This window comes from Taudactylus pleione, unplaced genomic scaffold, assembly GCF_031769625.1.
Source record: "Taudactylus pleione unplaced genomic scaffold, aTauple2 ptg000199l, whole genome shotgun sequence".
Taxonomy (NCBI): Eukaryota; Metazoa; Chordata; class Amphibia; order Anura; family Myobatrachidae; genus Taudactylus; species Taudactylus pleione.
In genome coordinates this window covers 4911572-4926910 of record NW_028284601.1, presented here as the reverse complement: position 1 = coordinate 4926910, position 15339 = coordinate 4911572, and the positions used below count along the sequence as shown (strand labels likewise).

Genomic DNA, 15339 nt, shown 5'->3' with positions numbered 1-15339 from the left:
AGCGGAGAGGAGAGTGAAGGGAGATGAGATCAGAGATGTATATGGGAGAAGATTGGGTGAGGGCTTTGTAAGCGAGCGTGAGAACCTTAAATTGGGTTCTAAAAGGGAAGGGGAGCCAACGGAGGGCTTGTAGGAGAGGGCAGGCAGATGTAGACCGTTTGGAGAGGAAGATAAGCCATGCAGCAGCATTAAGGATAGACTGGAGAGGAGAGAGATGGGATTTGGGGAGGACAGATAGGAGGAGGTTACAGTAGTCCAATCTGGAGATGACCAGTGAGTTTATGAGGGTTTTTGTAGCATCCTGGGTGAGATAGGGTCTGATCTTAGAAATATTATGCATTACATTTAGAAAGGGGTGGGCATATATGCATTACATTTACAAAGGGGTGGGCATATATGCATTACATTTACAAAGGGGAGGGCATATATGCATTACATTTACAAAGGGGTGGGCATATATGAGGTATTTGTTATATTAATATCCTTTTATTATTTTTCACAATTTTGTGTTTACAGTCTTTGAACATTTGTTTTACATTGTCCTTACATAGCTAAATAAATCATATATATATATTTTAGCATACCTGCAGCAATATTACAGATTTTTTTTTCACTATTGTTCTTCACTGTTTAGTTTATGTAACTTATTATCTTAGTTTATCTGTATGACCGCAGCACCGTTTTTTATTGCTTTTGTTTTTGATAGGTGCGCCAGGCCGTTGACTGTTGCTAGTAGACAGCCGGCCGCTGTATTCCGAGACTGAGGCCTCCGTGTGAGATGGAGAATTCGCCAGAGAGCGAGGAGGAGGCTGGGACAGCCTCAGGTGGGATGGTGGGTGAGGAAGACACTGGGGCCCGGAATATACTGCTGAGGGAGGCTGCCCGGCTGCTGCAGGAAGTCGGGTGAGAGCAGCACATTGTGTGTAACTGGCCCTCTGGCTGGACGCTGCGTAGCATGCCTGGGACCTGGTACCAGCTCATAGAGAGCTGCTCACCTAACTCCTCCTCACTGACACTTCCCGCATATTCCTTATTACTGCCTCATAGGCTTCTAATTCTCATGCGCCCAGGTTATTCGTCTCTGTATTATTCCCCTTTGAGTCACTGTTTGTGGGAAGAGCCACGAGCGGGGCGATTTGCGAGGCTGTTGGCGGTGTTTCTACGCTGTTACAATGGCAACTCGCCCCTTTCGCATTTAGTTGATTGATCCCATTCAATTCTCCCCATGGAAACAAATTCTTAGCACATGGAAACTTCTTAGATGAATTCTATGGGGTATAGTTTGCACAGTACTCCAATAGTTTATTACAGGACATGTTGCATAATAGCTATCGGGAACCTGTGTACAAACCCTACTACTCCCGGTTTTCCTGGGGCATGAATCTCTGTCTGATCATGCGATTGACATCTGTGACTCACTGATAACATCGCATTTCATCTGCATAAGTTACAACAATGATTTGATAACTTTTGAAGCAAAGTCCAATTTAAATGCAATTAAGCATTCGGGGCCTGATTCATTACAGATCGTTATTGCTAAAGTGTACACAGACGCCGATTGTTGTGTACTGGTTATGCATTGCGGTGCGCATAGGCACCACTGCGATCACGGAGACCACACACAGCCATCGCAGAGTGATTGGCAGGCAGTGAGCATTTGGGGGTGGTGACGGGGGTGTGGCCCGGAGAAACGCAGGAGTGTCTGTCCGTTTGAATGCCGTTGCGTGGGTGTGCATAAATTAGCGATTGCATAGGCAGCTTGAGTACTCACTGCATGCAGCGAGGTTAGCAACTTCTAAGTAAGGTCAGGGCTCATGTAATTCTGCGTGGGGCGCCATTGGTGCTCAATGTTACCGATGTTTGTGGAGGTTTGTAAGGTATTACAGATGTAAGATAGGGGTAGTGGCAGACCGTGGGCGTCTCTGTGCTGGCAATGCGACGGCATTGCGATAGCATTCATTAGCATATTTTCGAAGCTGACCTGTGTGTGATTACGGAGCTGCGATTCGTAATGAATCAGGCTCTCTGCTATAAAAGCATGTTTACACTGTTTTTAGCGTTGCCTTTTAGAAATAGGAATATTCCTGTGTGTCCTGCACGTTGTTATGCTTACAGATGTGTCAGCTGGGAAACTGCGAAGCTCCAAGAAATTTACAGTTCCGTATTTTTCTTTTAAGTTTGCATCTTCTTCACATCACAGATGCAAGAAATAGCCATTCAGTGTACCAGAGATGCTGGTCTGCAACTTTAATGGCAAAGGAATTGGTATAGCGCACGTAGAAAGTCGCAGATGAAAAGCATCGGAAGTTGGTGTGGGGGAAAAGCGGCTACCGCTCCCATCTGAGCCTATTTTACCCTGATTCAGACTCCTTCTCGCACACATGTCGCTCCTTACATTGATCAGTGCAAGCTCTCGATGCAGTTTTTTTGCCCCCAGTTTTTATTTATGCCAGAAAGACACTTTGGGCGGCCGTGATGCATGGAACCTGGCGCGCCGAGGGGGGCTATTTGGCGCGACTGAAGAAACCGTAAGACAGGACACATCTGTACGTCTGTTATTTATTCAGTTCTTCTTCAGTATTCATCGGTCTTACTGATTTGTATCATGGATGGTCTGCAGACAATATAACGCTTTACATCTTCTCTAACCTATGGGGGTTATGTGACAAGTGAGACTACAATTCATGCCCTCCAAAGATGGCAGGGTGTTGTCCTAATCCTATCTTTGTGTGTAGAGAGCGATGAGTCCAAATCTTGCAGGTGACTTGTTAGATTGTCCCCCATTATTAGTGTCACCAGCCTACAAATTGTACATTGCAGCTGATGATCTTCTATATGTATTTCTGCTCACAGGATGGCGTTCAGTCCCAGCCATGTTTCATGACAGCCATGGTTTTGTTTTGTTTTTTGTAGGTACCCCGGACCCTTGTGTAACGAGGACTCACTGCGGAGTGCCTGTGAGTTAGGGGCTGCGTGCCAGCTGTTTACATCCCTCTGCGTGTGGCTGGTGTCAGAGCTGAAATCAGCCTCCTCGCTGGTGGAAAATGTCAGCCCTACCGAGGGTGAGTGTCCGCGGCTAACCTGCAAATGTTATGCATTCAGTCCGACATCCTTCCTCTCTGCCGCGTAAATAGTGGACATTTCTACTGCGGCAATTTCAGTTGACTTTGAGTCACTTTTAATCTGGTTATCAGTCAGGAAAGACAATGGGTGTGGATGAATTTCTCTTATTATTATGATTATTATATTTCTGACTGATTTTAAAATGTGATCAGCTTACCTGAGTGTCTTTAATAATTTATATGAGCTTAGAGGGGCAGTTGAAAGTGATATTATTAAACTCTGTATTGCCTGCTGCTGTTGCAAGTGCTGTGTGTAAATCATGATATGTACAGTATGTGGCATTCACCAGTCATGTATGTGACATTGTACTAGAAAGGAACATTTATTGCACATGTTATAGCCAGTGTAAGATCCAAGCATTCTGTGCAATGTATGGACTGGTCTTGGGCAAACCAGATATGTTGTGACCCAGGGGCATGGGCATTTCTACAGAGGAGTGGGCAGCCCGTGTGCAGTCTCCGTCACGGGCCCCCTCCTCTCAGCCCTCAGCCGGCAGCGCACTGAGCACAGCACGGCCAGTGCCGCACTGATAGACTCTGGGCACTATAGTGTGCCCAGAGTCTAGTGCGTGCGCACGTCACCGGGAAAATGGGCGCGGCGACCATTTTCCCTGTAAAGCGCATGCGCAAAACAATGGGAAAATGGCCACGGCGGTCATTTTATAGACTTTTAACAGAGTTGCCACCGGTTCAGACATGGGACTCCGGAGAGGTAAGTATAATATGGGTGCAAGGTGTGCACCCATTATAAATTCGCCCCTGTTGTGACCAACAAGGTTGGTGCCCCCTGTAAAGCTAGGTATACATCTATACAGTTATCGGGCTGATCATTGTATAGGTGTGTATGCATTCATGGTAAATGGCTTAAAACGGTCGGACGGGAGATAACATCTAGGAGCAGTATAACATGTAAGATGCCCGACCTCCCGATTCATTGAAGAACGTACAGACTGAGCCATAAATAGCTCCACGTGTACGGGGGACAAACTGATTGGATAATCGCTCCGAGGATTGAAAAGTTAATCTGATCTGCCGAGTGATGGGCATGGCGTGTACCCGGGTTTACACATGATACGTGTCACCCACTGACCCGTAAAGCCCGGACTTTCCCTTCAAGTCTTTCATCACCGTTGACCTAGATTTAGAGCACAATCTAGTACAGATGATGTCTGTAGTAAACCACATACATGTTTCAGTACAAAGTACAGAATATTCCTAACAATAGGTTAGACATTTTAAAGCCAGTAGTGTGGAGTTGCCATCAATTTTCTGCAAAAGGAAAGTAGGACATAAAAATATATTAGTGACTATTCTATACGGAATGGGATTGAAATGCAGACAGCGTGAGCCCGACAGCAGGAAATCCCTCCCCCCCCAACCCTCCATTAGGGGTGCCTAACCCTACCTCCCCCCGGAGGTGCCCAACCCTAAACCCTATTACCACTCCCTAAACCTAACCCTCCTGGGGTGGTGCCTGACCCTAACCTCTCCCTGGGGCTGCCTAACCTTCTTCCCCCTCCCCCCCCAAAAAAAACCAAAAACAATGCTAAGCCCGCTAACTTCCCTAAACTTAACCCTCTCCCGACCGCCCCCCCCCCCCCCCCCCCCGGGTTGAGCGGACTTGCCTCGTTCGGGCACACGTCGTCCTGGATTCTGGCGTCAGGATTTCAACGCCTATCATAAATCCTTTGCCGGCACTCTTCACTCGGGATTGTGACCTTGTGGCCGACAGTCACGTAACTATATCCCCGTTCTGTACGCTGCAGTTGTAAGTCTATATAGGTTTCTAAAATGACAGTCCTGCCCAATCGATGGTAGACAAAGGAATTGACGTTGTTTTGTAGATGGTAGAAAGTGACTCTATATACTCAGTCATTTGTCAAGCAGTGACTGTTAAGGGAGTGTGGGAAACTTTAAGTAGATATCTCTTGTGTACATGAAGAAGCTCCTGCAACCACATTAGTCACACACTTAGCCCATGGTGTGATCGTGAGCTTGATGGTAAATGTACTGTCATTTTTCACAAAGATCTGGCCCATGGAGGCATTGTCCCCATTGGAGTACATAGGGAAACACCTCATTTTCCATTGCAAAAACCAAATAGAATGTGTTCTCATTGTTATTAATGATTACAAATCTGCAGAATAGCAAAGTGCGGAGTAACTTATGTCTTTAACAGTTAGTAATTGCAGAGATCTATTTTGATTGCAAACCATATATTAAAGATACACTGTGGCCCTGAGATTGGGGTGAGTCAGTGTTGGCTCTGGATGGGGCGGATAATCACATTACACACTTCAGTCTCCGCCTCTTTCTAAGTCAGATATTTATATCTAGGCCCAGACGATTCTGACACCTTCCAACTGGAAATCAGCGGTGTAGTGAGCGAGCTGCACTGTCCCTACACCTCGCTGACCTCGGGGAACGTCACCTCCAGGCTACATAGCCCCGAAAACTGCCTACAACTCATTGGTAAGAAAGTGTCGTCTTATTTATAGCTAGGTTTTTAATGCAGCTCGTGTGTGTGTGTGTGTGTGTGTGTCACAAAAAAAAATAATAATAATTTTTAAACTTTGACATCACGTCCTGTGTAAAGCGCCACCAGCAGGGGGCAGGCTATTTTAATACTTGACCTTCACCTCCTTGGCTTGATACAAACGACAGTCAGACAGGGTGGCCGTGGGGGAGCGCGTTGGAGCTTAAAGTTTGAGGCCAGTGTAGTCAATGTGCTTAAGAGATTGTTTCAAGGACAATAAAAACCTATTTTCTTCCATTCTTCAATACTCCATGCGCCACGATTGATCCTCCAGGTATCGTGCGACGCGGCTTGTGGCGAGCTTCTTTTTTGGCCTGAAAATGGGTCTTAGTCGCAGACTGATGTAGCAAACCGTTTCACGAGACTGCGCTGACCAATTTGATATGCGACACTTGTGTATCTGTGTGCGACTGAATCTGGATACAAAGCAGAACAGAACTTGGCGTGGAAAAAAGCCACGGCTGCTGCAACGTAGCACTTGGTACACAGACTCCGTAGCACATAGGATATACAAGTTCACACATCAAATGAATCAGTGCAGTATTGGGAAGTGGTTTGTCGCATCTGTTTGCGAAAAAGAGGTTCGGTGCAAGCCAAGTCATACGCGGGACCTGGCACGCCGAGGAGGACTGTTTGGCGCAACTGCAGCAATAGTGTATGAGGACACAAAGTGCTTTCGGCATTGCCCCTTATGTGGTGTGACTGTATACAGGTAGAGGACACTACTCACTGCTTGTGTGACTAATAGAATCAATGTTGATATAACTACTAATGTTAGACTTTGCTAGACTTGAAGCTGCTGAAGTCCCTCAGAAGAATAAAGGGCTATGCCTCTGCTGGTGTGTTTGACTCTTATAGTCTTCCACTTTTTTGCATTCCCTTTTTTGTATTAGTAACCAATCTGGTGGTGCTATAGTAGTCGGTGGCCCATGAGGCTGATTAAGAGATGTACACAAATGCATTAGCCGCTCTGAATTTCTACACAGTGACTGCGGAAATATGCAAATGTTGCAGCTGCCTGGACTCGTATTGAGATGCTCACCGGCGGCTGTGTATAAAGATGCAGCATCCGTCGCAGAGCAGTCGATCTCTAGGTTCTCGGTGGCACTATGACCGCGGGAAGTAAGACGCCAGAGACATTGCAGAAGCGTACGGGATCGCAGTCGCAGCCTCAAACGACTGTCTAACACTTTGAGAATAAATCCAGGCTGGAGAAGTAGTGGATAGAGCCACCATAGATGCACATTGAGAGATGAATAAATAAAGGATGAGGTTGTCTACAAGAAAATGGCCACCACTGTTTGGAAAGAAGGGGGTGGGGTACAAAATAGATTGCTGATAGGGAGGGGTGAGGGGGTTGAATGGAGGAGTGGTGAAAAGGGCAGGTGTGAAAGGGTCCTGCGTTTTTATTCACATATATTTGTTCCTCCTGGTGATGATTGGAATGGTCACGGCAGAGTGGCGCATTTCATTGTGGAATAAAACACAACTTCATCTGCAGGACATGAGGTTTATACATCTTGTTATATTCTGGTGGAAAAACACTCTTCAGGTGATATTAGGATCTGCACTTGGAGCCCTGTAGAAAGCATTTCTCCAGGGATTTCTGTATCTAGGACACATATACCAAGGTGTAGTTATTAGCGGACATGACAATGAGCAGATGAAAGTGTGCACATCGTCACAGTATTGATTGGAGCTAATGTTTTATATAACCCATTGTAACAAGTGCATCAATCCTTCACCTTAGTGTTCCTGAGCACAGAGCTGGAGGCGGCTCGGATCCTGAATCGCCGCAACGTTTCCACTCCTGAGCCTGCAGAACACCATAAAGATGCTCTGCGTGAGCTACAGCTCATCAGGAAAGCTCTGGATTTGCCTGAGGTTTCCATGGAAGTCCCAGTGGCTGAGTGCATGAGGGAATTGGAGGCCAAGGTATACAGGATAGCTGCGAGCTCTGTAGATTGTGAGCTCTGCGATTTAGATGTTATTTCTAATTCCCAACTACTACACGTTTCCAAAGTGGTGCTCTGGAGTGTTACATCCGGAACTTGGCCAGCCAGGCCTTGCTGCTGATCAGCTGGTAGAAACGTCCCTTTCTTTATCTGCTTTTAGGTAACTGAGCTTTGTGCTTCAGTCCCGGTGTCTCCGCCTCTCCTTAAAGCACAGCTGCGGCCTGAGCAGTGGGTAAGTAGAAATACTTTATTTTTACAATTGATTGAAAAAAAATTGGGTTCTTGTATCTGATCTATGTTACACATTGAAGACCTCACATGATGAGAATGAGAAAAGGCCATCTCTGTCACACCTTTCATTGTTCTAGCAAATCCACCTTCGGCAGCTCACTATCTCGCCTGGAATTAAAGCTGACTTTCCACTGTTTTAGAATCTTGTGTCTGGTGCCCATTAAAGTGTTTGTTTGTCTCTTACATTGTGTGTCCTTTCCTCAGGAAACGTTGAAGACGTTACATTGCTCCATGCTTGGGGAGTATGAATGCAGAATGCGGATGCTGGTCACGCGGTTCAACGTGACCGTCCAGTCATTCCATTGGTCCGAGAGAGCTAAGGTTAGGGTTCTGTTCTCTTAGAGGGCTGACTGCATGAGCAATAATATAATGTTTCTACAAGTAAAATTTTGTTTGGAACATAGATGTGTCCTCATACACCCAGCGTCTGTGCGCCATATGGTGCGAAGCGTCCGGCATGACTGAGACACTCCTAGACAAGTAGAGCGACGTTTTCTTTCAATTTAGCATCTTAGTCGCCTTCGCAGATGTAGCGACAAATTGCGCAGCAGTGTTCTCCCCAGAAATTTTTTCCAGCCGGGTGGCATCCAAAGGTAGCCAGGTGGGGGCCTTCGCAATTATGCGCGCGCCGGGAAAAGGGGCATCTCCCAGCCGGACAGGTCTCAGGCTGCTCCCCCACTGGCTCTCAGTCAAAAGTGCCCATTATGCAGTGCCCCCTGTATTTGTGCCTTTTATACAGTGCCCCCTGTAGTTTTCCTCTTTATGCATTGCTCCCTGTAGTTTAGCTTTGCCCTTATGCAGTGCCCCCTGGCTGAAGTAGTGCCCCTATGTAGTGCCGCAGACTGGTCCCTTATGTAGTGCCCCCAGGCTTAAATAGTGCCCCCAGGCTGGCCCCTTATGCAGTGCCCCCAGGTAATGCTTATAGTCCAGGGGTTCCCAAACTCCGCCTTTACAGCCCAGATTTTAAAAGACTTCCAGGCTTGAACCCAGATGGTTAAATCAAATTGACCTGAGGTACCAATTAAGTCACCTGTGCTCATGCATGGATCTCCTTAAAACGTGGACTGTAAAATACAGTAATCATGGGTACAAAAAATACCTACACGGCATTCAGCGTTCATGGTCATTGTTGGGCAGTACAATATAATGGGGTATGCACTAAACTATGGGCCTTAGGGCCTGATTCAGAGCCGGACGCTCTGACAAGAGCGCTCGCTCTGAATCAGGGCCCTCCTACCTATTATTGGAGCGGCCTCCTGGCCGCTCGCATAGCTGTTTGTGACCACCCACAGCTTATGCGAGCGGCCAAAAAGATGGTCGCGATGGTCAAGACCATCGCGACCATCGGGCTTGCGACGAGACCCTGTGGTAGGGCCTCGCTGCCGCAAGCCCAGGAGTGCTTTTGGCTCTATCAGAGCCAAAAGCACTCCCACTGACATCACTAGTGATGTCGGTGGGGCCGGCCCCAGACGGTAGGCGTTCCCATGGGAACGCCTCAGTCTGGGCAGCCACGCCCCCGGCACGCCCACCAAAGGGGGTGTGCTGTCATTCACCATCGACAGCACACCCCCTTTGGTGCGAGACCCATAGCGACGGCTTGGCCGTCGCTATTCGGGTCTCTCGCATGCGCACGATGGTGCTCCCTCCGTCGTGTGCATGCGCACTACGGCACCATCGACCCGCTTGCGAGCGCTCAGCGCTCGCGAGCGGGTCTGAATCAGGCCCTTAGGGCCTGATTCAGAGCTGAACGCTCTGACCAGAGTGCTCGCTCTGAATCAGGGCCCTCCTCCATGAAAATGGAGCATCCTCCTGGACGCTCGTATAGCGAGCGTCCATGATGATGGTCTTGACCATCGCAACCATCGGACTTGCGACGGAGACCCTGCGGTAGGGTCTCCCTGCCACAAGCCCTGGAGTGATTTTGGCTCTATCAGAACCAAAATCGCTCCCACTGACATTACTAGTGATGTCAGTGGGGCCGGCTTCAGACGGTAGGCGTTCCCATGGGAACGCCTCCGTTTGGCAGGCACGCCCCCGGCACGCCCACCAAAGGGGGCGTGCTGTCAATCAACATCGACAGCACGCCCCCTTTGGTGCGAGACCCGGAGCGATGGAAAGCCCGTCGCTCCCCGGGTCTCGCGCATGCGCACGACGGAGCTCCCTCCATCGTGCGCATGCGCAGTGGGCAACATCGACCCGCTTGCGAGCGTACTGCCACTCACGAGCGGGTCTGAATGACCCCCTTAGTCCGAGTTGAATGGAAACAAAGGTCATAGTTCATTATGGATCGCAGCTGTGATTACACACGCAGTTCTGCAGCGAAAATGTGCTAATGATTGCGGTCGCAAAGCCAGCATAGAAACTCCCACTACCGCTATTTCACATCCATAATACCTCGCAGACCTGCGTACACATCGGTAACATCGGCCTGTCACGCAGAATTACAGCAGCCCTGACCTGTCATTGCTAAGCTTGTTGCACGCAGTGAGTACACAATCTGCGTATGCCATCGCAGTGGCTAATTTATACACGCCTATGCAACGGCGTTCAAACGGACAGGCACGTCTGCGTTTCTGCAACAACTCCCCCCGTAACCACCCCCAAACGCTTACGTACAGCCGCTCAATCTACGATGGCTTTCTATCTGCGTGCGTGATTGCAGAGAGATCGCAATCCTAGCTCACACACGCACACTGCGATGCATACGCAGTACACACCATCGGCTGGTCTGCGTGCGCAGTTGCAATTGCAATTCGTAATGAATCCGGCCCAAAGTGCATTTTGCGATTTATTCAGAGATTGCCAGAGTCACAAAAAAGGGTAAATTTACTAATGGTCGATTTTAAGCAATCAAAAATCGGTCAACATCGGGGGCTAAATCACACATTTAATAGCACTTAAAAATCAATATAAAAAATCGTGTTCGTAAATGTGTGATTTAGCCCCTGAAACCCAACTTCGATGGTGATCGATTTTTAGATTGACTTTTAATAAATTAAAATCGACCTTTAGTAAATTGACCCCAGTGTGACCAACTCCGCATAGGAAGCAAAAGCAGATCCCACCTCATGTAAGTAACAGGATCAAACACATGCAGCCTCCCCAAACACATATGGCATACAATGCATTCTTGCTTTTAAATCCGTTGCAGCAATTTAACTTCATTTGCAGTAATGAGTGTGACTAGGATGTATTAGGCCAATCAGACAGATACTCTACTTGTCTGTCTGGCCCATTGTAAAGTTAAATTCAATTGCATGTGGTTTCTATCTATCACTTGGGATGGATGTAGCCACTGTCTCCTAGCTCCCTTCTGCCTTTGTTGCCCTGTGATGGGAAGAACAGGCCCCATGTCACCAAGCTCCCTCTGTGTCGCCCTAGACTTGACCGACTCCAAGTTTTGTAAGTCACTTTTGCGTCTCTTATTTCTCGTGTTTGTATTTACTTGCGTGTGCGTTGGACACAGGTACAGGGGGCCTCCATGAATGAAGTGATACGCCCACTCCGACAGTTGCTCACAACAGAGTCCCGGATCACTATCCCCCATTTATTGGCCGCGCGGGAGGACTATTCCCGTATCCTACACACCTGCAATGCTGCCTTCTGTCAGAAAACCCGCAGCTCCATCCAGAAGGTATAGCAAGGCTGACTCACCTTCCACACTGCTTACCTGCTCTCCTCTGGTTTTATTTTATATTTTGCTACTGTTGTATTTTGTCTCCTGAAACTGCACCCATAACTGAATTTTTACTATTGGGCCTATTTATTTTACTTCTTTTTAAAAAATGTTTAGTATAGTCGATCTGATTTAGATAAACTTTTAGGTTTTTTTTGCGGAAGTTTCATTTTTAATTTTTTTTTTAATCTCCTGGATTTCAGGTGCTTATGACGGGCGTTGTGCCTGACCGCGGTGGACGACCCAATGAAATTGAGCCTCCCATGCCTTCATGGGAGAAAAGGAGGGAAGGGGGTGGAGGAGGAGGCGGCCAACATCGGTGGGGCAAAAGGAACAAGAGAAAGAGGAATTGAGGGGCAGATAAAGTCTCCACATGGCCCATCTGCAGTCTGTTTTCTGAGAATATTGTGTTGCTGTTTTATTTAATTGGGAGGATTTTAAATGTATGGTGCCTAGATGCAATTTGTAATGGCACTGCCTATGCGTAGATGGTCGTCTGTCCCTGCGTCAGACTAAATAGGTGCAACAAGTTTCTGCTGACCTTTCATGATGCTACAGCACAGCTTCAGGTAATTTTCCCAACTCACATGGAATTAAAATAAAATGACAATACTGGCCTGCTCAGGCTTCCGTAGTCTGCATTAATGCGCTATGTGAAGTACGAGCATCAGTGACCCACCACTGCAAGGCCACTTTTCATGGATGCGCTGAACAACAGATTGACAAAGTTTCTTGAAATGCAGGCATCGACAGGTTTGCCCGATGTGTTAAGGGGGCAATCATTTAAAAGGCAAAAGCCCCTTTAAAACATCGTAGTGACTTGCCGTGAACTCGCCGATGCCTGCATCTTACAGGCTATTACATTTACCCCACTATCTCTCTCTTCAGCTAGGGTTCCGGTATTTACTCTCAGACATTCTTATGGCCAAAGGACAGCTAGAGGGAGAGATGCATGCAACACTTACAGTGGAATCCTAGATCCTTTTCCTAACACTACTTTTTTTTTTTTTTTTTACTGTTGAATTATGCATGTAATCCCAGTTTAATAATGAATTTGGAGATGGTGCTTGCACAATTTTTTTTTTCACTTAATCCTTATTTATGTGCTCTCCAGCAGAGAGTACTGTGCCACTGCTAATGCAATGTATGCTATTTGGGCATAAGCGATGTACAGGTTTTTTGTTAGTGTAATTAATGGGAGGGATGTGGTTAATTGTATAATAGTGTAAATATATGAATTTTTTTTTTATTTTTTTTTAACATTTAATTTCAGCATATAAAAGCTTCTCTTTTATTTGAATAGATTGTATATTTTTGATTCTCTTGCACATTTGGAATTGTGAATGAAGCCATGAGATGTAAATACATTGATTTGATGGCAATGGATGATAATTTGTAAGAGTCAATAAAACCCTCTCAGATTGTCTGTCTGTCTGGAATATCCTTCATCTTTATTCTAAGATAAAAGGGGAATTCATTTGTTTGTGTCCGTGGCTGACACTTATGGGCGCCCGACGAAGCAATTCAGTTGTTGCTCTGTTAGAGCGCAAATAGCCGTAGGCGCACAGATCTCTGTTCACACCCTCCTGAGATAGCAAGCACAAATCGACCTATGGGGCCTAAACCAGTACTGTAGACTGGTTTTGGCGGCCAAACATGATCTATGTGGGCGATATGCAATCGGGAAGCGGACTGCCTAAATACCGGCAGCTGGCTTCCCGACTGTCTTATCCCGGCAAGGGTGAAATGCCGGGCATCTAGATGTAGACGCCCGGCATTTCCCCGACGCCGGGAGACCGGCGCCCGGCATCCCGATCGTAGAGATGCCGGGCGCCGCGAGCTGACAGCTGCGGGGGGGGAGGGTTAGGTTTAGGGCTCCCGGGAGGGACTTAGGGTCAGGCGCCCCCCCGGGAGGGTTAGGTTAGGGGAAGGGAGGGTTAGGGTTACGCACCCCCAGGGGGGGAACTTAGGGTTAGGCACCCCCCCAGGAGACTTAGGTTTAGGCAGCGGGGAAGGGGGAGGTTAGGGTTAGGCACTTAGAGGGGAGGTTAGGGTTAGGCACCCCTAAGGAGGGTTAGGGGGGTTAGGTTAGTAACTCACCTATCCACGATCGGGATTTCCAGCGCTGTCGGGCTTCCGCTGCCGGGATCTCTGCTGATGTCGGGCTGCCGCTGCTCTACATGTGCAAAAAGGCATGGGTGCCCAAAACAATTGAATATTGCACTCTGATCTCCCGTCGCAGTAGATGGGAGATCAGGCACGAAAAAAAAAAAAACGTTGAGATAGATAGATATCTCCCTCCCTCTCCCTCTCCCTCTCCTGTTGAGGCATGGAGTCCACAAGACCTCTGAAGATGTCTTGGAGGCCAAGTCAACACCTTGAACTCTTTATGTTCTTCAAAACTTTCCTGAACAGTTTGGCAGAGTGCATTATCCTACTGAAATAGGCCACTGCCATCAGGGAATACTGTTACCATGATGGGGTGTACTTGGTCTGCAACAATTTTTAGGTAGGTGGTACGTGTCAAAGTAGCATCCACATGATGCCAGTGACACAAGGTTTCCCAGCAGAACATTGCAAAGAGCATTACACTGCCTCTGCCGGCTTGTCTTCTTCCCATAGTGCAGAAATTCCCGAAGGCACCCTAACGATCCAGGTTTTAAGGATATCCATAGCTGAGCACAGATGATTAAATCGAAAGACTGACGTACCAATTTAGTCACCTGTGTCCAAGCATGGTTATCCTTAAAATCTAGACCGTTAGGGTTCCTTAAGGACAGAGTTTGGGAAACTGCCACAGTGCATCCTGGTGCCAACTCTTCCCCAGGTAAACAATGTCCACGCACCCGGCCGTCCACCTGATGTAAAAGAAACCATGATTCATCAGACCAGGTCACCTTCCATTGCTCCATGGTCTAGTTCTCCATTGTAGGCGTTTTCAGAGGTGGACAGGGGTCAGAATGGGCACTCTGACCGTTCTGCACCTGCACAGCCCCATACGCAGCAAGCTGCAATGTACTGTGCATTCTGACACCTATCAGACCGGATGAGCTAGCCATCACTCTCCATGCACATCATTGAGCCTTGTGTGTCCACGACCCTATCGCCGGTTCTCTGGTTGTCCTTCCTATGACCACTTTTGGTAGGTACTGACCATGGCATATTGGGTACACACCACAAGACTCTGACCCATTCGTCTAGCCATCACAATTTGGCCCATGTCTAAGTCGCTCAGATCCTTGCACTTGTCAATTTTTCTGCTTCCAAAACATCAACTTCAATAAATGAACGTTCACTTGCTGCATAATACATCCCACCTATTGTCAGATGCCATTGTAATGTGATATAAATGTTATTCACTTTACCTGTGTGTGTGTGTGTGTGTCATATATCTGACACACAAGTAGGTTTATGCAATTAGCCTTGAGTAAGTATGGCTATATTCTGCACTTATTGTAGCTCCGAACTTGCAGATTTTGTTTGCAGCCCCATAGGCTGCGTACCAAAGAAATGCGAGTCCGGGCCGAGATTGGGGCGGCAAGTTCAGCGGCTGTTTCTATGCCCTTGCAAAGGCATCTTCCCCCCTTCCTGCGTGGCTAATTGAGCACCACATGTAGCGCATTAAAAGTAAAAAAAAAAATAAGTGTATTATAGAACCGAGTGCTGATCCTCCGTACCAAACAGGATATATCAGTGTGCTTATCAAACTGTGCTTAAATCTTCATGTTGGATGAAGATCCTTCCAATACGAACACCAAA

At 47.3% G+C, this 15339-nt stretch overlaps 1 protein-coding gene across 2 annotated transcripts in view; it reads left to right on the top strand.

The window, feature by feature from the left end:
* The window catches only part of LOC148518730 (protein FAM98A-like), a 34946-nt gene extending 21940 nt beyond the window's left edge, over positions 1-13006 (top strand). For both annotated transcript variants that reach the window (XM_088477054.1, XM_088477053.1), the window contains exons 2-9: positions 707-903; positions 2914-3062; positions 5460-5594; positions 7409-7593; positions 7774-7845; positions 8109-8225; positions 11371-11538; positions 11784-13006. In XM_088477054.1, the coding sequence (XP_088333180.1) occupies positions 779-903; positions 2914-3062; positions 5460-5594; positions 7409-7593; positions 7774-7845; positions 8109-8225; positions 11371-11538; positions 11784-11933 (1101 nt within the window). In that variant the 5' untranslated portion in view covers positions 707-778 and the 3' untranslated portion in view covers positions 11934-13006. The remainder of the gene's footprint in view (positions 1-706; positions 904-2913; positions 3063-5459; positions 5595-7408; positions 7594-7773; positions 7846-8108; positions 8226-11370; positions 11539-11783) is intronic.
* Positions 13007-15339: the final 2333 nt, after the last annotated feature.